Genomic DNA, 23,974 nt, shown 5'->3' with positions numbered 1-23,974 from the left:
CTGGTTAAATATTCAGTACTTCAAATTTTAATTTTCTAAATTCATTAAAAGCCTGAGGTCATATAGTCCCACTCATTTGCCGGTTTTTATTTAAGCCTATAGCAGTTTGGTCCTGTTCATTACCGTGGTTATGGGTTTTAAAAAGTTTTTCAGCGTAGACTGCTTTTGAGACCAGTCATGACAAGTGTCATTAGTATTCATCTTAAAGGCTAAGCACCACTTAATGAACCTCCATGAATATTCCACATTATTTTAGTTACTGACATATATAAGTATGAATTAAAATGAAAATAGCAGCTTAATTTGCTTTAAAACTGACAATTTTATTAAATTGACGGAAAAACTCGAGCTCGTTACGGAAAATCTTGAACGCAACCGTGTGACGTCACTGGTGGACAACAGCTGAACAACGCCGCGGTAAAACACCGTTATGACTGACTGTTATGACAGTATCTAGCTAAATAACCAACATTATTCATGACAATAGCCTAGCAATAAGCTAAACTCAAATTTAGAGGTACCGTTATTCTTGTAAATGTGATTGAAGTTGAACTCGAATTCATCCGACACTATAAACCTTTTTTCATGCATTATCTGTAACCGCTTATCCAGTTCAGGGTCATCATTGGGCGCAAGGTGGGAACACACCCTGGGCTACACACACTTTTAAGTCGCCAATCCACCTACAAACGTGTGTTTTAGTGATGTGTCGGTCGCGAACGAACCGGTTCAAAGAGCCGGCTCTTGTAAGTGAACGATGAGAGCCGGTTCCCGTCTAAGACCGACCCATTTTTTCTAAGGCTCGTCATTCAACCAATCAGAGATCAACAAGCAAGCTCCAACCCTCTAACCCTCCGAGCTGAGACACTTGGTTTTCCTGAATGCCAATCTGCCTTCCAAAAAATAGTTGAAGAAAATGTTAAATCAATTAAATGTTTGTTGACAGTTGTGGTTGTTTTAATCACTACCGTTAAATTCTGCTGTTTTGCACTTTGCAGAGTATAAGTAATACGTAATAAGCTATTTTGTAATACCTACCTTTTGGGTTCCACTGGCTATATTTCAGAGTTTACAAGTGATTTTTTATTAAGGTGTTTAAATAAAAATCCAGTTATTTATACAAATGAATGTGTGAGTGCAATCAGTGAGTTATTACAAGACAGCCATAAAAACAATTGGCAATTGCAACATTATTTATTATTTTTAATATTGAACAATGATATTTTGTCCATATAGTCATGTAAAATGTAGGTAATATTGTTCTGTACCCGTGGAAATAAGTGGTAAAACAAAGAGCCATTTAGGAGCCGAAAGAGCCGTCTCTTTATGAAGAGCCGAGCCAAAAGAGCCGGCTCCCCAAAAAGAGCCGAAATTCCCATCACTAGTGTGTTTTTTTTTGGACTGTGGGAGGAAACCGGAGCAGACACAGGGAGAACACACCTACTCCTCACAGACAGTCAACCGCAGTGGGAATCGAACCCACAACCTCAAGATCCCTGGAGCTGTGTGACACTACCTGCTGCGCCACCGTACCGCCCCACTATATACCTCTGTAATGCAATTACGTAGCTGAGCCACCGAGTTTAGCAAGTCAAACTAACGTTAACTAACACCAACTAAACAGGCGAAATAAGTGTCCTTACCCTGTTTACCTCCATGTTACAGAGGCTCTTGAACACCTTTCGTTGGTGTCCTTACATGCCCATATTGTTGGAAAAGCTCCAGTGAAATGAGCTACAGATAACGGAGTGAGCGGATGGTCCTTTCCAAAGTGCCCATTTAAATTTGACAAATTTAGTCCATTTTCTGGATATTGTGGGATCTTTGGGCCATTTGTGCACAGATGTCCCACTGTACATTGAATGATTGCAGCCAAAAACAACACACCTTTTCGTCATTTTGCATTAAATTAAGTACAACTTCTAGAGTTGTTGTCCACCATCTACGTCACAGGCAAGACGCCTATTAGAGTTTCCGAACACCGTTGGGGACCAACGGTCTTTTAAACCTTATTCCTTGAATTAGTAAGAAATAACATGTTTTCTGACTATCAATAAACACAAGTTAGGAACTCAAATTCCACTGTATTTATTTGTTTGACACTTTCATAGAGCTAGTGCTTAGCCTTTAAAGGCACAAAAACGTAAACGGACCTGATCCTGCCTCCTTCAAGTTGCATAAAGTGGTGTTTGAAAACCTGTAATATATGAAAATGTATTTGGGACATAAAACCATACAAATCTATAGGAAATCTTTCTATTAAAACATGTATGGTAACAACAATTAGCTCCTATGGACGTCATGGGTTTGTAAGCAACACTGATGCCTGGATCAAGTTCAACAGGTTCTTTTCATGTGGTGTATGTGAGGTGGACTAGTCAAAATCAGCACCGACGCCGGTCAGAAGCCCCGTGCTCATTACATCGTAAGGCGGAACGTCGTCAAGAGTAAGGTCACCGCTTTTAACAAGACTGTTCTGCTGAACAAGAGCAGCTTTCCCCCGAGTAATTCTTTCCTTCATTACAGACACAGTGTATGGAGGTTATTAGCAAGCCACTATATCTACATATGTATAAGACATCCTGAGTCAAGGCGTTCTAATAAGCTAAACCTGGAGCTGTAAATCAGACAACATACTGTAGAAATCAAAGACAAGTGTAAGAAAAAAACAACACCACCAGCATCACGCTTTTCATCACGCCTTTGTGTTAGGGCCAAATAATGATTAGATCAACTCAGATTGAGTACTAAAAAAAGTTTATTGCAAATACAAATATTCTTTCCAACTATTTTTCAAAAGTTACCTGTTAAACTTTCTACGTAAATCATACAATAACATGATAAATGGCTGTATCTGGGGAGCAACCTACGCTTGTACCATTCACTCGAAGAGGCACAATGATGGAGAACGCATTGTCCATGATTTTCTTTTATGTAAACATTAATGAGATTTCATAGTATAATATTCATTTTCCATTCAAAACCACTCTATATGGCCCAATTATTGCAACACAGCTGTTACGTCATGTAGGTGACAGCACATTCACATGCTCAGATGATTACTGTTGGATACAAAACCAAGCTAAAGATGCTTTAAAGGAGTTAAACAGCAGCTCTGTTTTGTTGCTGCTAATAGAGCTTTTCACTGTGTAGCCCATGTTCCTATTTGTGGGTAACAAAGCAGAAACATGGAACTTCACAGAAATCAATACTATTATTGTGAGACCTTTCTCTGAAAACAGAGGGCATTAGATAATGCACCATAATTCTTAACGTGTGTGATCTAAACATTGACCTACATCAGCCAGCACTGAAGGCTGCACGTTTTGTTAGGAGAAAAATCGTAATAGGAATCATAACAAATATCACACCGTCAGTATAAAAGCTTTCATGTCAGAAGTTGTCTTACTATTTGGTCTGTTCATTATAAAGCATTAACACCATGTAAGGAGTGAAAGAGATGGTGGAAGATTTTATTTGAAAGTACTCTGAAGCTTGTAACTGAATTCAGGTGGGTATCTCCAGCTGTGTTTAAGCCTTTTTTGTTCAGGTTATTTACTGCATTCAGCTTTCTCTGTGGATGGGGACTTGCTTTTCCGGGAGTGAGCACTAAGAGACTGCAGAGCTTGAATCTGCTGTAAACGTCTGTTCAGCTCCTCTTCACAGTTCTGCACCAACACGGTGGTCTGCTCTGTGTCCCAGCCCAGCATCTTCATCAGATCCTCCACACCCTGCTGCACCACCATCTACACATACACACACATCCATGTGATATTCAAAATCAAAGCTAAAAAAAATAAAAATAATGTCTTGGCTGGTATGTAGCTTATAAAGCTTCTGTGATTTAATGCTTTTGAAGCTTTATTTAACTGTCACAATCACACACAAAAACATATCCTATGATTTCATTAAAGGATTGCATTTTGTAAACATACAAACATTTATAATTTGACACCTCCCACACATTCTAAAAAAGTTGAGACAAAGGTAAGTTCACCACTCTGTTACCTCTCACCTTCCCTATTAGTTACAATGTTTAATCATTTGGGAACTGAGGACACTAATTGTTAATCTTTGTGCATTCTTCCTTGAAACAAGACTTAAGCTGCTCAACAACCAGGTTCGACGTTTCCTGATTCTCCTCTTCGTAATGCGCCATAGAAAACAGACCTGGACTGCAGTACAACACACAGCCTGTGTCTACGAAGCCATGTTGTTGTGTCATGGTCTTGCTGATATAACCATGGACATCTCAGGAAAATACATTATCTTAACGGCCGTACATGTCGCTTAAAAATAATTGCCTCTACATCAATTGCCTTTCGTCATTAGTGCGCAAAACACTACATGCATTCTTCATGAATACAAGCTGGAACATGGACTTCTTTGAGCACATTTCTACTGTTTATTGGATAATCTGAGAAGAGCTTGAGCCCAGTGAATTCATTAGTGGTTCCACATAAAACTGACGCACGACTTTCTCCATGTGTCATAGAGCTTTAGGTTCCATTTATTGATGCAGTGGCAGGCTCTGTTAAGTAACACCAGTTTTTGAAGTAATCCCAAAACCCGCTTGGCTATATTTATCATTGTAATATCTTCCTATGCAGTGCCATCTGAGGGCTTTAATAAATTATGTTCATTTAACATAATTAACATAACATAATTAACAAATTCAATAGATAGTAAAAGCCCTATATATTTATCATAAAATGATGAGCAACAATTTATAAAAACTGAGCACTTGGTAAAGGATCCTTTAAGACTTTTATGCTTTTGTCAGTAAAATATAATTATCACGGCACCTCGTGGAAATGGACAGATCTTGGCAGTTTGCTTTCTCCTCTGGCACGTTAAACCGTTCACTGGCATTGCATCAGTGGCTGTTCCAATTGTCGTTATTGGTCATTTCATGTATTTGTTACGCCTCCCTTAATCACACAATTAATTCCTTAAGCTGGAAGCGTGCGAGAGGCATGTGTGAAGCACCACCTCTTCTTTGTAAACTACTGCTGACATGTCATTAGACAACTCAAAACACGTGGTGGAGAACCCTATCCATCATCCTAACTGATGTTGATAATGCTGGTTGTGCTCTTCTAGTCTCGTCACCTCTGTTAGCTGAGGCATTATTAGGGATCAAACTGGCAATAATTCTGGAAGTTCAAAACCCTTGTTTAAAGTCTGAAACATCTCAGCAAAATATAAAGTTTCTTTTTCATCATTTGCTAGAGTTTTTCCTTGAATTTATCCATGAACAGACACATGCACTAGCCCTATACAACTATGAGGTCAGCAACTGACAAGCCTTCTCTTTAAGAAGCTGTGCTCTGCTTCTGTAATCTGCATTAAAACCTCAGTCCTACCTCTTCCATGCTCTAACACTACCCTGAGAATAGATCAGTTGTGTTAATTAATGTGAATAATAAATGAGTGACAGCTTTACCAGATGAAGAAGTCTGGGCTTCATGCTAGAGAAGAGGAATAGTGCCACCATGTGGAAGATATATAACTGCACAATGTCACCCTTATCTTTTAGGTCATTAAATGCATTTTGTTTAGTCTGTTTCCTTTCTATTACACGTGTTTTTAGTTGCATAGATGTTGTGCCCTTCTGTCATTTAGAGATGTTTAATATAGAATGCTCTGTTCTAGTAAAACTTACCAAATCAGAATAGATAACAGCCAGATGTCTAAAATGGCCGAAATGTTACCATTATAAATAAACAACAATTATTTACTCATATAACATACAATTATTATTAATATTGCTTTAAAAGCTCTGTAGGGAGGTGTAGTTTCCCTGGTTGTCTGGAACATTAAATAAAATGCTAACCTGAGACAACCAACCAGGAGAAACAGAGCAACAAATGCAGTAAAAGGGAACTCATAATAAAAATGGAAGTCAGGAACATCACTTTGGGAACATCTGAATATTAGACCCTGGTAAGCTGGAACTAAACTCTTATCAGCTGGACTGTTCCACTCAGAATAACATCAGCTGTATAAATACCTGCAGCTCCTCATTAGAGAGTCTGGTTTCAGGACTAGTTTTGCCCTTCAGTACATGCAGTGTCCTGGGACTGAATCCTGTAGCTGAGGCCACCTCCATCCCATCTGCTTCATCTGGTGCATTTTCACCTACCACACACACACACACACAGCATGCTAACGGGCTCTCCAAATAACAGTCTATTTAAAGCCCACTCAGTTCTACAGAAGTGGTTAAATTAAATAAGACTTCACTCAAAGTCACTTTCTGCTGTTTAGTCCCTGAATGGAAAAGCAATTCTTTTGGGCTTAAGTATTATTGCAAATCATTAGCACAATGGCTCCACCTTTTGGCTGAAGACTGTCAATGAGCCTGATGAGTGTTCGCTGATGCTTACGTTCACATTGAAGTCATAATTTCTGTAGACAACTCTTTAAAAGAGTGATTTCTGATGTTTAACATGCAGTAACTACTGACACAAACGCATTTTCAGATTACATAACCTCAGAGCAAAAGCACTGAATAAAAGAATGGGATGCTCTGGAGTGGCTTTGCATGAGCCCTGGCGTAATGGAGCTGGAGTTAAGCCTGTGATCCAGAATGAATCATCTTTGTTCACAACACAATTAAAAAAAATATATCAGTAACAAGTAACCCACCCTCCTGCTGCAGTGTCAGGTTGCGCTCTTTCTCTACAACTTTTAGATAGAGCTGCAGTAGCTGTTTGGACTGTCTCTCCTCTTCCCTGCGGTCCAGAACTCTCTGTAAAGTTTCCTGTAAACCCTGGGTTTTCTGCGCAGAGAAGCCCAGAGCACTGGCCAGATCCAAACAAGGAACATCCACTAGACTCTAAAAGACAGATTGAAAAATGACTCAATACATTTTCCAGTATTTACATAGTACCCTTTAACTTACTGAAAATTAATATAAAAACACTAATCAACACCATTTCACCACAGGTTTAATAGGAACATTTTATAGGTGTTTGGTGAACCTCAGGTCAAAACCATCTACTGAGGATTATATAAATTTTAAAACATCAGCAGCCAGACAAGTGCTTTTCTGACATGATTTAAAGGGAAATTCCACTTATTATTTATTTTCCTGGCTATTTAAGGTTTTAAGTCAACAAAGTAATTCACAGTGGTTTGACGGGAGGTGATCTATTTTAAAGAAACTTAAAGAATATTTCACAGTGTTTGTGATAGGAACCAAATATCTGGACATCACGTAAATAATGTCCCAGTTAGAAAGTTATTTCACGGTGACTGAAACGGTCCCCTAATCCCTCATTGGTATTGTGCTATACAGTGAGGCATTATTGCTTAGTGACATTCAGCTCATGTATCACACACACGTTTTTGGACATTTTGGAAAAAGACACTGGCCTAAATATGTTAATGCTGTGGGTCTGGAGCCTATGGGGAATCACTAGGCACAAAGCAGGAGCTGCTGCTCTGGTGGCAGTCTATAGCCAGGCATCACACACTCACCTCTGTAGACAGCCAATCCACCTAGCAACATTTGTCTCCTCATAGACAGCGACTGAACTCAAAGCAGACACATGCAGGTTCACTGAGACCGGCACTGGAGGGTGAGTGCAAGGGCTATTTGTATTGTAGACATGAGTGAATGACCCAATTCATATCAAACCACATGACTTTGATTACATCTGAACCACTAAATTATTCAGAAATCTGTGGAATTCCCCTTGAACCGATTCATTAAAGCTGCAGGACCTCATTCTGATTCTCAGTAACTTTTAGTGTGGTATGATTATGCCTCTGGGAATGTGTAGTTTGGACAGAGACTGGCTTAACTGACTTGCAGATCTGCCTCTGACATCAGGATGATGCTGGCCAGGTCCTGTTTGAGCTGGTTCGCTAAACTGCACCATGCTCCTGCACTGCTGACCCCACTGTCCACTGCGTCTGTCTTCACGTCCACCGACTCCTGCCTCAGCCACGCCGTGCCTCCATCAACTACACAAAGCAACTCTGGTCAGATCTGAGAAACATTCCTAAAACAGATAAACATCTGCTCCCACACATCAACTTACATTTCTTAGGAGGAGTCCACACCTCCTTATTACACAACAGCATGAACCTGGTGTTTAAAGGCAGACACAAGAAGTAAGATTCGTCTTCCACGATAGTGCCATCATCTTCCAGGACCACAGTCACTGAACTCCCAGCACTGAAGCCCAGCGACTTACTGCCTACAAGGAGGAGCAGAACCAATATATATATATATATAATATTTAATAAGAACAGGACAAATACGAATGAAAAGCCAAAGGAGAATGAGGAATAGGAAGAAGAGACCAAGGACAAGAAAAAACGAAGAGGGAAAGAAACCCAACTAGTTTGACAAGTCCCTTCTTTAATCAAATGCACAAAGAACAAGTGGAAACCTTCAAAAGTAAACAAAGTTTGTGGTTTAGGGTGTAATTCTCTGTTCTTGGGAAACTTCCAGTCAGAAGTGTTACAGTGGTGGGGATCTAAGTGTCAGGGGGAGTGCTGCCAATTAAAGACTGCCTCTGTTTACTGATAATGAAGACATTATTTTACAATTTATTTTATGTACGGCTTTGAATATCGCTGTTTTACCTGTACATTTCTAGATAACTTAAGCTTACAGTTTAGGATTGTCAAACATGTATGTCCCAGTTTTCCTATTAGACAGGCTTGATCTGACTAAACTGATAAACCCTTATCCCACAATCAGAATTCCTTTGTAGGCGAAGATAACCTAAGAACAAATTTGAGGACTGTCCAATAGAAATGTGCCTAGGCTCATTTTTTATTGGACCTTTTTGATTTAGGCTTAAGTTATCTAGCTAAACCTATTTATATATATATATAACCTATATATATTTCGCAGATCAGTATACCTTAGTTTAGCCAGATAACTTAAGCCTGAAAAATCAAGTCTGTCCAATAGGAACATTGGAAAATTCCTATTGGACAGTCCTCTCCTTTGAGGTTATAAGACTAACTGCTTTGTCCAATAAGAATAGAGTCAACGGTCATTCCTAGTAGACAGTTCTCAATGTTGGGCTTCAATTTTCTATCTTTCTCCACAAATTACTGAAACATTTCCCATTAAACCACGACTTTGTTTAATTTATTCAACTACTAATGTACACTCAGTATAAATACATCGCTTAACGGGACTGTAATGATAATGACGTACTAACCGTTTATTTTGAGTTGCCCCAGGGAAGACGCCGTTAAGCCGTAGTTTTTTTCGCGGCTGAAGTTACACACCTTGCAGGGTTTCTCTGCCATGACTCCGTCGGTTGTAATCAGATACACATGAGTATAGCTTACATTCAGGGTTTTAGTTTTAGTTAGTTAGACCCGAGTTCAGAAACGGCGAGTACTAAAGCGAATTAGGACACTACACTAACAATACCCTAACCACCGACTTGTTTTCATTTTCACTTCCGCACTCTCCGTGCGTGTTCCTTTTGGCGGCGTGTGCACTACCTAGTGCACTTGCATTTTGCTAGTCCCCAACCAGAATTAAAATAACGCATTTCCCATAAAATTGCCCTAATGCATAAATGTAACTCTACCTTTATCTTTATTTAGTCTCTAAATTATATGAATGCGCAATTAGACCCTGCTTTAAGAAACACATCCAGGGTCATTAGGTTTATGACAAAAGATACTGTGGTTGTCTAAATCCACCTCTTTGACACGGAATTAAAGTGGAAATGCTTAGCAAGTGTGTTGACACTTTATTTTGCGAATAATACAAAGCATATAAAACCCACTCAAAGTGATAAATATTAAACACTTGAATTTCACTTAGCATTTTTTTTAAATCACGTCAAATTTTAGAAGTTACTTTTCTGGTTCAGTATTATCTCTAATCATTTACATAAATATTTGTGTTTCATAATAACAATAAGAACAACAAAAATAATAATAGTAGTAATAATAATAATAATAATAATAATAATAATACAATTCTAGCATCTAGTGCACTCCGTAGTGATCTTTGTAGGGAGTAGGGAACATGGAGCCATTTGAGGCCAGACCCGTAGCTCTGGCTCAACTCTTTGGTCTGCAGCAGACTCAAGCAATAGATGCAAAACCCGCTTCTCTAACTTTGTGAAGCTGAAGCTGTGGCTGCAGTCTGAGATGATGGAGTCCTCAGATCAGGCCGAGCAGCACGTTCAGGTATTTACTAAACTTCAGCCAATATTTATTACGAATTTTTGTGGGCGGGGATGTGATTTATCAGGCACATAATGTACCATAAAGTTAGCTGTAGGTATCTGTCAGAAGCAGGCCACGAAATGACGAGGTTGAAGTTCTCTTCTCCGTTCCACCTTAAACGGCGGCGCAGTGGCGTTCGGGCAGCGTAAGCTTAGGCACCAGCATGAGACTGCTGCACCATTTAAGGTGGAACAGTGAATTCCAGTAGGAAGCCAACTTGTGATTCACCGCACAGAATTGACTGAACTACTCACAAATAAACGGTTATTTTAAGAAGAAATATGTGATTTTATACAGTTTAAACTAAACTGTGCTTACTGTATTTTCTCCTTAAAAATTATTTTTTTACGCTAAAGGGCTAACTAGCTCTGCCTAGTCCAATGTCCACAGTCAACAAGCAAGCTAATGTGTACACACAGGAATGAACCCTGTCATATAGCGTACGTTAAGTCTGCGTTTGTACTTTTTTCGTATTTATAGTACCCTTCTCGTTCTTGCACCTTGCAGGTAAACGTTTGTAGACCTTTCTAATGGTTAGAGAATTCAGCTACTGCTCCCACTGTGATCACAGATGTAAAGTTGTAAATACACGGTTTGTATAACCTCCACAGAAAAGTATGACACCCCTGGAGCAGCTGCACATGAGCCTAATGTCATCAATTCCAGCGACAGGGGAATAAAGGCCCCCTCAGCACTGGGCCGTGCACCTGTGCTCTCTGCAGTGATGGAGCATCCAACACGTTTGGGATGAGCTGGACTGGTTTTTGTGATCCAGAGCCTATCACCCAACATCAGAACCCAGCTTTGTGGCTGAATGCAGTCAATTCCTCCAGGCATTGTTCCAGCATCTAAATTAAATCCTTCTTACTGCAGGAGAGAGAGGCGTGTAAAAGACTTGTAAACACAATGAAATTAAACTGCCTCATAGATAAAAAAAAAAAAAAAACAGTCATGCAGCAGAGAGCTTTAACTAAGTGACTTTAAATTATGTCACGTTACATCACAGTATGATTTACTGAGGAGAGTATCAGGACTTTTATTACAGTTGTTTAGTTGGATTCAGTGCAGTGCAGAATGTGATATGACTGTTCTGTTGTAGTAACTTGAATTTATAATTAAAATGTTGGCTTTCCTTATTACATCTCAGTTTTAATGTGAGGCATTAGCGTCTGTTTTTGCGCTGGTTGAAGGTTTTGGACTCTGAGCAATGAACAGCTATAGGGAAATTATTTGGACAACAGTGAGGTGAAAGATTGTGGCGATTGCTTCATGTCTATGTCAGGCCCAAAGGTAAAGGCCATGAGCTTGAGGCTCAGAGTGATATCGAGCGTTGGCTCAGTTTTCGAGTTGATAGGAAAACTGTAACTTCGCCCACTGCTGGCAGCATCGAGCCAACCCCTTTCAAATAACATTTCACAGTTATTGCAGATTCACCTGCTTTGAATGGTGTTTTAAGCTATTGAGGCGTCTCTTTCTAGAATATTGTGAGTGACGATATGAAGAGTAAATACAGTGTTGTAGAGATTTAAGCTCCCATTAAACTTCTAAACTTTTTAAAGCTTGTTTTATCGGATTAATTAAAGATGCTTTAGGTATAAATTTGTTTTTATACGGCTTTCTCTCTCTCTCACTTTTTTTTTAAGTGTGAATTATAGGTTTTTGGGAAACCTTCAGGAACCAAAAAACCCCACTGCAGTTTATATATAATGTTTAGTAATGTTAAAGTGGTTATTTGATTGTAATTTATGATTATGACTTAATAGCCCAGAACAAGTAGACATTGATGTAAAACAAACAACCCCCCCCCCCACCTCCCAAACCATGGCGTTCCGCTGCTGAATTTAATCTGACACATAAACAACTCAGAAATCAATGTGGAGCCGCCTGATGTGTGCTTGTGTGTTTCTAGTCATAGTTCCTTATTGGTGAGAGATATGAAAGATTTATGAAAAATATTTTGTTGTGTATTTTAAAGGCTAAGCACCAGCTAAGTGTCAAACAAATAAATACAGTGGAATTTGAGTTCCTAACTTGTGTTTATTGATAGTGAGAAAACATGTTATTTCTTACTAATTCAAGGAATAAGGTTTAAAAGACCGTTGGTCCCCCCCCCCAACGGTGTTCGGAAACTGTAATAGGCGTCTTGCCTGTGACGTAGATGGTGGACAACAACTCTAGAAGCTGCACTTAATTTAATGCAAAATGACGAAAAGGTGTGTTGTTTTTGGCTGCAATCATTCAATGTACAGTGGGACATCTGTGCACAAATGGCCCAAAGATCCCAAAATATCCAGAAAATGGACTAAATTTGTCAAATTTAAATGGGCACTTTGGAAAGGACCATCCGCTCACTCCGTTATCTGTAGCTCATTTCACTGGAGCTTTTCCAACAATATGGACATGTAAGGACACCAACGAAAGGTGTTCAAGAGCCTCTGTAACATGGAGGTAAACAGGGTAAGGACACTCACTTCGCCTGTTTTAGTTGGTGTTAGTTAACGTTAGCTGACTTGCTAAACTCGGTTTATAGTAGGGCGGCACGGTGGCGCAGCAGGTAGTGTCGCAGTCACACAGCTCCAGGGACCTGGAGGTTGTGGGTTCGATTCCCACTCCGGGTGACTGTCTGTGAGGAGTTGGTGTGTTCTCCCCGTGTCTGCGTGGTGACCTCCGGGTGGATTGGCGACTTAAAAGTGTCTGTGTTGCCCTGTGAAGGACTGGCCCTCCAGGGTGTGTTCCCGACTTGCGCCCAATGATTCCATGTAGGCTCTGAACCAACCGCGACCCTGAACTGGATAAGCGCTTACAGATAATGAATGAATGAAAAAAGGTTTATATTGTCGGATGAATTCGAGTTCGACTTCGATCACATTTACAAGAATAACGGTACCTCTAAATTTGAGTTTAGCTTATTGCTAGGCTATTGTCATGAATAATGTTGGTTATTTAGCTAGATACTGTCATAACAGTCAATCATAACGGTGTTTTACCGCGGCGTTGTTCAGCTGTTGTCCACCAGTGACGTCACGGTTGCGTTCAAGAATTTCCGTAGCGAGCTCGGGTTTTTCCGTCAATTTAATAAAATTGTCAGTTTTAAAGCAAATTAAGCTGCTATTTTCATTTTAATTCATACTTATATCTGTCAGTAACTACAATAATGTGGAATATTCATGGAGGTCCATTAAGTGGTGCTTAGCCTTTAAGAAATAAAAAACAAAATAAACAATAGAGGTGAAGTAAATTCCTGGGTGAGGTAACTTCAGCCTGGTAATTCATACCTGCTGTCCAGAGTTGTAACTCATAACTGTTTTTTATCTATCTATCCATCCATCCATCCCCACACACAGATAGACACCTTTTTTACCCAATGTAAGTCTATGAAAAAGTGAATCAATCCAGTGCAGTACAGAGAACACACAAACCAAAGTAAAAACATTAAAACATTATCTGAACATGACAGATTTCGATATATAATAATTATATAATGGGAGTCAGTGTCACAGGAAATGTTGCCATCCCAAGGTCATGTAGGGACTATCAAATTCTAAAAACGCACCATCCTATGGGCAGTGAATAAATGGAGCTGAAATGAAAATGAATTGTTGTTTTTTTTTTGCTGAAAGCTTTATATTTTAAGCCTCTGTGATATTTTTGAGGCGATTGAAGACTAAACTACCATAAGTTTATTTAAAGATAATTTTTCTTTGTCAGTAAAATATGACCAAAGTGACCTCGTGCATCGACTGAATTGTGCCATAGACATCTGTTTTATTTTCCATTTTTACTTCATGTCAGTTCCTGACTTTGGATGTTTGACTCGCTTCATATCTCCACATTGCTGACTGTTAATCCCATTTTAATTATGCTTGAGCCACTATTTCATGGTGAGATATCTATCAGAGAAGATTCAGCTTTCAGGCTGCGCTGGTGTTCTGTTACAGTGCTGGCTGCTTTTTCAGGTTCATGACTGAAATCCAACAAGTGAATGAAAGTGAAGAAGGGTCTTTGACCTTTTCGCCTTGTGTTTCAGCAGAGGAATCCGGCAGGGTTGCTATGATTGTAGTTGTAAACAGTATACAGAACACATAAAAAAAAAGTGACATGTTGAATACACCCCACTGAAATTTGTACTTCATTTGCAGGAGTTAAATTTGTTATTTCCGCATGATTGTACCTTTCACATAAATGTTTGTAATTCTTGTGCTGTAACGTCAGTTAGAAAATAAATAAATAAAAATTCACAGCATCACATTTTCAGTGTAAGAGCTCTGTAAAGATATATTTACTGAGGCCCATGGACAGAAGATGTATGTAACACGAATAATCTCTAATGGACTCTGTGTGTCACATGCCGAATACCTGTCACACAGGCTAAAGCTGGAGGCCAGTAAAGCACTGAGTTTTGTTATGGACAGAGAGACAGTAACATGAAGAGGGGGCATTAGGAGGACTGTAATCAGTTCACCTGAGATTTACTGTCCTGAGATTTTATTTGGATGTCTGGTGTGCATTTCTTTTTTTGACAGTGGCTGGGATTTTATTACCTGATTAAGCCCTTTGGACAGGCAGAGATCACTGACAACGGAAACAATGAGCAGATTACCGTTATTCCATTTTATTGTTAACTTAATAACGTTAGTGTGGTAGGTCACTGCATCCTGTGTTCAGTTTTGAACCGACAGCTTATCATCGTTGGTCATCTTTGTCTGTTCCTTGATCATGTCTGTGATATATTGACGGATTGGAGAAGTCTAAATTCCATCTAAAACTATGAAATATGAAATCTCAGCTGTTTTGGAGATTGTTTGGCGATTTTTATTTATTTTTTGTCAAATTAAGTGATTGAAATATATAAATTACATAAGTAACAGTAAAGAGGTGTAAATATAATAACAATAAAGTGGTCATTGACAGATAGAAGTCTGTATTTCAAGTCAGTATTCCTCCTTGTGCCAAATGTAGATTTTGTTAGATGTATAATTGATTTGAAGGAATATGTGTGCATGATGCTTAGGCATGATCCTTTTTGTATATTCACAAAGCCATTTTGTATTTTATATTATTTGTTGCACTGTGTGCACAAAACACTGGCTGCATTCAGTAGTGTGTGGGACCAGAGGTCTATAAATAAAATTGGCTGCACTAGTTTGTCTACTGTAAGGCCTTATGATGCCTTAACGTATAGTTCTTATTCTCCGCTTGTAATGACCACGCTAAGGTTTGCTCATATCCAGCATTATTTTATATGTTTGTTATAAAGTGTTATAATGTGTCTGCCTAGTCTTCAGAGAGAGCTGAGTGTGCTGTGGGGGGAACTCCTCTAGATGGAGTTGTAATACAAGTCTCCTGTTTTCTTTCCAGAGCGGGTCTCCAGTCAGAGAAGATGCTGCTCCGCGGGAAGCGCTGGTATGGCATTACTTTCTGAATATAAACCATATACTGATTTAACCCCTCAGAAACACACAATACACATCTGATATGTGATTAATCCCTTATTTCTCTGTAGTCACATGATCAGATAATACATTACAATTAAAAAGCAACGACAAAATAAACATTTATTATGAGCAGGTTCTGTATTAATAGCTGCTGGAGTTTATAATTTTATAACTATTAAGATAAAGGGAACCCCACCCCCCAACTTTTTCAAAGAAAGGCAAATGGGCCAAATGTGAAGAATTGCTGTAGTAGTGTGTGTAATAATGAGGGATGTGTTGTGCTCTGTTTAAATGTGGCATCCGAGACTGCATAAACATCTCAGAATAATGACAGCGGTAATCAGCCATTATCTTATTTCTCCCATTCTTGTTTCACCCCAGAATGTACTTAATACTTATTCTTAAGCCTATTTACGTGTTTCTAGATACTCGTAAAGCCTTGAATCTATCTTACGCTCTCTGTGTTTCCTTTGTGCCTTACATTCTTGCCTGTGGCATGTTTGTAACCTCTGGATGATTAGTTTCTGAATTGTTCCTTTTTGTTTAATGTGATTTCACGGCATATATGATATCAAACCAAGCTCAAAGCGCTCTCTTCAAAAGCGGAAAAAATGTGGATTATTAAGGCTCCTCGGTCTCCTAACCAGTCGACAAGTCGCTTTTTTTCCCCTCCTTTTCTCTTTTTGATGAGCTGCTCTTTCCCAGTTAAGTGGATTATTACAGTGCTGGATAATTCATGTCACAAGGCATTATTTGGATGAGGTGAATAATTGAAATGTGTGTCTGAAAGAATTTGATGTGGATGAGAGGAAGGGGACTGGTGGCAGGGTTTGAGGGTGGCTGTGTTGGGGTGTCAGTTTGGGGACAGGACTCATGCTAACAGGTTGTGACTCACCTCTGCGGATGGGCGGTCCGGGCTCCTTGGTGGCAGCAGCCCTGGCCCCTGAGCTGCAGCAGGTTTGGACCTGCGTTCTGCACTGCGCTGTCCATCAAACAGCACACCAGCCCGTTTCAAGCCTGAATGAAGCCCTCCTCCAGAGGCTGCAGGGTCTGCCTTCATCTGTTGCTTGAGCATGGTGTGAAAATCAAATTATGTTTAATATACATCAATCAGCCATAACATTAAGGCCACTCTCCATCCATCTTAACAGCTCCACTGGCCATACAGGTGTGCTTTGTGGTTCTACAATCACAGAACTGTAATTCAACATATGCTCTGCATACTCTGTTAGCCCCCTTTCACCTTGTGTTTGTTAATAGTCAGGAAGCCCATCAGGACCGCCACAGAGCAGGTATGATTTGGGTGGTGGATCATTCTCAACGCTGCAGCGCCTTTGACACGTGGTGGTGGTGTGTTAGTGTGTGTTGTGCACATACGAGCAGATCAAACAGAGCCGTGTCCACTCACTGTCCACTTTGTTAGTTATCTGGATAGTTTTGGCTGGTGGACAGCTGTCAATCCCGTAGTGTCACTGAGGTGTTTTAAAACTCCAGCAGCACTGCTGTGACTGATCCACTTGTGCAACACACACACTAACACGCCACCACCATTTCAGTGGATCTATATTTTATAAATACATATTTAGATTTGATTTAACGGATATATAGGTACAATATATTTCATATTATAAGTGGCCCATGATTCAGTCTTATTTGTTCATTTATTCAGATTAATGTTGTTATTAATAATTTACTTATTTCTGGCCGTGTCTGTGTTGTATTTGCTCTGTTATGATGATGACCGTTCTGTGTGGAGGTAGTGGGGTTATGCTGCAGGGCTGCGCGGAGCGGACTCTCAGGCTTTGCTCTGCCTGCTGAGGTTGCTCTGTGTGCCCCAAATATCACTGGCCTCCTGTTGAAAGAGCCAGGGATGCAGAAGCTGAGGGAGGAGGTAAAAAGGAGGAGAGAAAAAAAGGAAAAGTTGTCAGAAGAACATGCCGGTCTCGCTGTGACTTCAAAAGCTCCCCTTCCCCAGGATATTAAGCGACTGTGATGAAAAATTTAGTGAGCGTTAAATAAGGCGCTTTGAAGTGATCTGTTTTGGCTCAGCAGTCTCTGAATTTCCGGAGCCCCTCTGCTATAACCACCATGTTGGTGAGGGGTGGGTGGGGGGGTTCTCACAAAGCCCAGGAATCGGGGGCAGCCTGACAAGATGCCAACATTAACGTTATAGCCAGTAGCAATGGCCTTAGGGTGGAGTGAAGTGGAGCTTCTGACTCATTCTCACACTGTCTTTTTCGGTCAGCTCTTTTGTTTTCATCCCTGTTTCTCTCTTTTCCTCCCACTTTGCTGTCACCCTTTGCCCTCCAGTTATGCTAGACATCTGTTGCTCATATGTTAGTTTTGAAAATGAGCTTCCAGTTCAGCAGGGACTTGTGGAACACAGCAGTTCCAAGCAGGCTGCGCTTCACAGGGTAAAGTTGTAGTAGAATAAAGGCTGAAGTGTTGAGAAAGATTTGGTCAAAATTTCAAATGCGGTGTTTCAATCGTTATGACGTAACACCCAAAGTAATAATCTGTACTGCAGCCTTAAAGGGTTTTCTTAGTGTTTTGTAAGATTGTTCACCCACCGTATCAGCTGTTATGACGTGACGTGTTTGTGGGTGGTGCATAGACAGGTCATTTCTGGTTATGAAATCTGAAAGTGATGCAGAATTACAGGGATGATAACTGGTAACAAATCAAAAACATTAACACATTGCTCCTTTGGTGAAGCTTTACAGCAGTTTAGAGCTTTTTTTTTTGCTTTTTTTCTGCTGTTCTGCTGATTGCTTTCTTAATTGTAATCCATTACTGGAGAAGTCTGCAGTAAAACAGCAGTTATGGTCGGTATGGGGGCTCAAACCTCTTAGACATTTCAGGTTTGTTGGGAAAGATGGTCACTATGAGGCTGTCAAAAGTTCAGCTCAGTTTCTTGCACAGGGAATCGAGACCTAGTGTGTGAGCATAGTTCAGTGAAGGTAGCAAAGTTTAGCATAGAATTATATTATTGCTGTTGGACAAATTGCATCACAGTGTGTTTGTGCATTCCACATTATACAGTGGCAATTCTCAGTATTTATAGGACACTATATGATTCATTAAGAACAGCCAGTTGATGCTAAGGTTGACCAGAGATCTTTAAATCATGTTACTGTGGGCAGATGTTCGGATTTGACAAATGTTTCGAAGAAGAGTGGAACATTTAGGTTATAGATAAATGTTTTCTATTTTTATGATGTGAATAATGTAATCAACATCTCTTTCTCGGTCCCATTCTTTCAGAAGATCTACATCTTTTAAGGTGGAATAGTGTGTTTGAGTAAGAATCCGTTTGTTGTTTGTGGTTGAAGTTGAACTTGTCTGTAAGTTTTTGAATTACCACAGAAACTCATTTGTAACTCGAACTGTTTAGTTTTGTAGCACTTTCAGTATGCGATTACTCTCCTGCAGTTTGTGGTCTCCCAAATTTTGGAGTCAGTTCTGCATTAAGTAATCCGTAACACAAAAATCAGTCATCGTTACCCACTTAAGAAGCAAAAATAGAAAAGCATCTTCAACTTTTTTCATGCTTTTCAATGTTCTGAGGTCTCGTCATCGTCCAAACGCCTCCAGATGCCATTTCTCGGCCGTGACTGAGAGGGAGACGCGGTGAGAGAAAGCCTGAGCCCTTTCAGAGAAAGACATTTAGATTTCCACGTTTACCGAGCAAGGGCTGCGTACACACCAGAGCTTTTTCCAACACGTAAACAAACACGAGAGCTGGCGAATGATGTAGAAAAACTCTCTGAATATTATAAAAAGTGCTTTAAATGAAAATTGCAAGCATTGCCTTTAAGTCCAGTTATAGAGAGCATTTAAACAACACCAACAGCAGCTGCAGCAGCAACCAATGCAGAGTCACTCCAGCAACTGTAGAGTAGATGTCTGGATGTCAGCCAATTGTAACATTCTTATTTCATTCATATTTACCAACTCTTTGATTTTCTCTTTGTACTTTTATTTTTGCAAACGCTGAACTATAAAATTCATAATACTCATGGCATCACGTTCCCAGCCTAGTGCTGGACTACAATGTTCTGAATGTAGATTCTCAGCTAAAAGAAAATGTAGCACGAGGTTTAATAATAGGGAAGAGCAGACAGCTTATTTATAAACCCATTTTCACTGACTGACACTCATTACAGGGCATGTTATATGTTATTAAGTTAGAAATATATTAATATGGCCAAAGCCAAGAGGGATATGTTTGACGATGATGTCATGATTCTTTATTTTGGGCAGTTTTGCAGTGGGTATGTTGTTGTTCGTATCAATATCGGGAATATATCGTATCGACTGAAATTAAGAAATAAATCGTGATGTAAATTTCGGCCGTATCGTCCGGCCCTAATACCAGCAAATCAAAACACGTGACCCATGTTTTAATGTTCAAGTTTTAAAGTGTTTTACTTTGCTCGATGATGTAAACCATGCAAGACAGTCATTATAAGCGTGTTGTCCTTATGAGACTGCGGAACAGTTTGTTTAAGACAGATGTCAGACCGAGTGCTTGTTGAGCGAGGCTCCAGCCGCGTGCAGGAGGGAGCTCAGTGTAATGATGTGTTGTGGAGAGTGGCACTTGCACGTCCTGAGCTGTTGGAGTTTGTGGTTAATGACACAGGAAGGGCTGTGCTGCTTTATTGTTGCTGTGTTGCACCCCTAACCCCCCACCACCCCCCAAATCGCTGTAGCATCCTTGGAGGACTCTGTATGAATTCTCACTGTCATGTCCAAGGACGAATGGCGCAGGGTCAGCTAATTGCTTTTATGATTATGATTTCACGTCAGATTTATCGTGCGTGCTTGGAGCACTTCTTGAGGTCTGCTGCGGAAGCCAGCTTCAGAAAATGAGTTTACAGCTCCGGGCTTGCTCTGGCCTCTTGTTTTAGCGCAGGTCGCTCTTTTTGACTCATTACACATTACTGATTGGAGGTGAATCACTCTGCTTTTTCCTGTAAAAGCATTGCTCCATCGCCAGGCTTTCCCCCTTAAGGCCACTTTTTCTGTTTTCTGTTTTTTTTGTTTTGTCTTTCTCCGTAGAATCCCCTCTTGAACCTAATGTTTGTTTACTGGTATGAAATGCTCGTGGCATGATTGAGGGATGACACAAACCAGAATTCTCAGTAGTTTCCTGTTTGAACTTTCAACTGGCGTGTCTATAAAACCCCACATCTTTCTTCTGACTCTCTGATGCTGAATTATTTGGACTCTTTCATAGTTTCCAGAATTGTAAACTGATTTTTTTTTAATGTTGATGACTGTCTTTTTCTGCTGCTCTTTGAAAAGGATGAGTAGATAGAGATTAGAGACGAGTGGAGCCTAGATTTCATTATTTTGTGGTTTGGTCTTCTGTGTGCTGCTGGACCAGATCACTGGAGCCGGTTCCCCAGGGGCCAAATTCGGCAGATTTATGGCCGTACATCTCCCCACATGAAAAGCCCATTTCTTTAGATTTTATTATTATTTTTTTTCCCCCTTCATACTCAGTTTTCATTTATAATCCTCACTTGGCCTCTTTGTTCAGATACTGACTGTTTTTGTCTGTTGACATATTTCACATCAAGAAACCGGGCCTTTAAAGCTTTTTCTTAATTACATTACATTGACAGATATGCAGAGGAAAGAAATGGCACCACTTTTTTATTTTATTTTATTTAAGTTTTACAGTAGCTGTCATCCTGTGAGTTATAGCTCGGTCATATATGAAAATTAATATCTCATGTAAAATAAGTGATAAAACAGTGTCCTTGAGAAATGAAATCTCATCGTTTTTATGGTACTGTCATTTTGTTTGTAATTATGCTGATCCTAAATCTAGCACCTGTAATGTTTTTATTGGAAATGTATGTACATTTTTTTTTTACAGAAAATTGGGACATTTTGAAAAAATGCAATGAAAACTTTCTTGATTCTTTTACTTACTGAAAAATCACACACAAAAAAACAGTAATTTCCATTATTTAAGTTAATTTTACTTTGTAAATATATAACATTTTGGATTGTTATGTTTACAACACACCCACAAAATCCAGGACCGTGGTAAAATAACAGTGAAATCTTAAAACATTCAATAACAAGCAGGTGAATTGGTAACAGCGAGGGGCTCGTGATTGGGTACAGACAAACTCTAATAAAGCCTGAAACAACTGCTATCGTTGGACCATGCCATGCGTTGTCAGTTCTCTGGTGTTCTGTTTGCAACCTCACAAGCCCCGATGAGGCACTGTCCCAAGCCCCATTATCATGCCTCTTTTGAACTCGCACGCTGGCTAGTGTTCAGCCTCGCTCACAAGATGACACCTCACAACTTGTACGGGTGTCGGCAACCCCAAGCCATCTGCTGAGGTAACGTTGTTTCATATTCAGTGTACATACTGTTGTTTCGTGACTTTTGGCACGTCAGCATAGTTACAAAATTCATAGTGGTTCCGGGAAAACATGTCATTTCTTTGTGCTTTTTTTCAGTTAAATAAAGCTTCAGAGGTTTTTATTGCATTTTACAGATTGTCCCAACGTTTCTGGAAACGTGATTTGTAAATGGCATAAATAAAGTTTTCTGCTAGCTTAAAAAACATCGGCTAATCTTCTAAACTTCTGATCTAGCAGAAAATCACTCACACTACGCTGTGAATGCGACTGGAGAAAGTTGTCAGAAGTCGTCTTAAACTTGCTGAAGGAGCTATCCCTGCTGCGTGGGGTTTTCTGCTGACTGCAGTTTTCTGACCAGTGCATGGCCTGCAACATGTGACGTTTTAATAGAATGCTTGTATCCCTGTGGGAAAGCACAATTAGATTTGTCAGATGAGTCAAAAACTATCAACAGGAGAAGGTCCTGGGGATGAGTCAAAGACCAGTGTCTCCTTGAGTCACCACTGGATAGTAACCATTAGGTTCATCTCCGTTAGAAGCAACGCTCCTGATCTAATCACGACATGACTGTTGCCCGTATTTTTCTTTAATCTGCAGTTTCCTGAAAGTCAAGTATTTATTAGGAATCATGTTTGAAGGTGGTGCTGCGGCAGTTTTTGTGCATTTGTTTAATGTCTAACTCCATTTTGTCTCGTCATTACTACAAGATAAACGAATGTACTGTAGACAGTAATATATAAGGTGACTACGTAATGCACACATTATAATTCAGCAGCACTGACTTTAATGTTGGTTAATATGATCATAATTCGGTCTGTTCCTATTAACTGATTAAGCACTGTTAATCACTGAGAATAATCATGGTTAAAATGTCTATTTTTGATTAATTGACAATGATTAGACACACACAGGTTTAAATATATAGTGATTATAAAAAAGTAAATTTTCTGATGTAAGCGGAGGCTGAGTTTAATTTTTTGACATTGAAACCCACATTTTAAATGTATAAAGAATAAATTAATGAAACACTGAAGGCTGTAATTGGTGGTGACAGCCCTATTCTGTGTTCTGAAAGGACATTTGTGTTCTATAAATTATTGAATTATTTGCTATTGAATTCTTCTGCTGTTGTGTGTGTTTTTGTTAGAACATATTTCAGTCCCTCTGGCTCTTTCGCTGCTAGCCATTTGGACGTAGCAGACTGTGGTGTGATATTAAAACACAAACTGAGCCTCTCTCTGCTCCCATATCCTGGGAACTGTTTTATTTTCATCACTTGCCTTGCAATGTCCATAATGCACTCCCCACTTTTAAGAATGGCTTCATTTGAAGCCTGTAATTTAGTAGAATACAATAAAACGTAATTTATGCTCGGGATTTTATTTGTAGAAATTGAAATCTTGGCTGATGTTTTAATACAAGTGTATTCGTAAGTACAGATCTATAATTTTTGATGTGCTGTAGCTATGACATTCTATGGTTGCTTGGGAAATATCTGAAATATGGCACTGTTTTAATTACAGTGCTGCTATGGCCTTTAATGTGCCTGGGAAAAGAACTCGGTCATTGACACCAACTTTGTAATTACTTGTGTCTGAATTTGAGTTTTCCTCCTTGCCTTATTTGTATGTTGAAAGAAGAGCAGACATGTCAGAGAGAGAGAGAGAGAGCAATGAGGAGAAAGAGAGAGGAGACTAGAAGTCTCAGGCTGCCTGTCCCCTGTCAGACAAACACACACACATACACACACACAAACACACACCCCCACGTCCCTCTCAGCCTCCAATGTCACTTTCAAGGCATAATTACCCCAAGTTGTGTTGATTAGTGTAAGAAGCAATTATGCCAGTTTTTCCGCTGCAAATGAGGAGACGTGATGGCCCCCTGATTGACAGGAAACATCCCTGCTTTAATAAGTAAATGACTAT

General features: G+C 39.6%; 2 protein-coding genes across 3 annotated transcripts in view; one reads left to right on the top strand and one right to left on the bottom strand.

The window, feature by feature from the left end:
- Window positions 1-2,764: 2,764 nt before the first annotated feature.
- On the bottom strand, window positions 2,765-9,469 carry dffa (DNA fragmentation factor, alpha polypeptide). Its single transcript, XM_066672471.1, has 6 exons — window positions 9,192-9,469; window positions 8,052-8,210; window positions 7,817-7,974; window positions 6,652-6,841; window positions 6,014-6,141; window positions 2,765-3,746 (listed from the first exon to the last, which is right to left on the bottom strand). The coding sequence occupies exons 1-6, from the start codon at window positions 9,280-9,282 to the stop codon at window positions 3,552-3,554; spliced, it is 921 nt and encodes a 306-aa protein (XP_066528568.1). The 5' UTR covers window positions 9,283-9,469; the 3' UTR covers window positions 2,765-3,551.
- A 618-nt stretch (window positions 9,470-10,087) lies between these two features.
- pex14 (peroxisomal biogenesis factor 14) overlaps window positions 10,088-23,974 on the top strand; it is a 70,910-nt gene continuing 57,023 nt past the window's right edge. For both annotated transcript variants that reach the window (XM_066671631.1, XM_066671630.1), the window contains exons 1-2: window positions 10,088-10,182; window positions 15,580-15,624. In XM_066671631.1, the coding sequence (XP_066527728.1) occupies window positions 10,144-10,182; window positions 15,580-15,624 (84 nt within the window). In that variant the 5' untranslated portion in view covers window positions 10,088-10,143. The remainder of the gene's footprint in view (window positions 10,183-15,579; window positions 15,625-23,974) is intronic.

Source organism: Hoplias malabaricus, chromosome 5 (assembly GCF_029633855.1).
Source record: "Hoplias malabaricus isolate fHopMal1 chromosome 5, fHopMal1.hap1, whole genome shotgun sequence".
NCBI lineage: Eukaryota > Metazoa > Chordata > Actinopteri > Characiformes > Erythrinidae > Hoplias > Hoplias malabaricus.
The sequence above is the reverse complement of the archived record's forward strand: the minus strand, read 5'-3'. Positions and strand labels throughout refer to the sequence as shown.

What these genes read in the sequence shown, in the direction of transcription:
- dffa (XM_066672471.1), bottom strand. Translation starts at nt 9,282, where the DNA reads ATGGCAGAGAAACCCTGCAAGGTGTGTAACTTCAGCCGCGAAAAAAAC. An exon ending in GTGGACTCCTCCTAAGAAAT is followed by an intron (nt 7,975 to 8,051) that starts GTAAGTTGATGT and finishes TGCTTTGTGTAG; the next exon opens with TTGATGGAGGCACGGCGTGG. An exon ending in CCTGACACTGCAGCAGGAGG is followed by an intron (nt 6,142 to 6,651) that starts GTGGGTTACTTG and finishes TGTGTGTGGTAG; the next exon opens with GTGAAAATGCACCAGATGAA.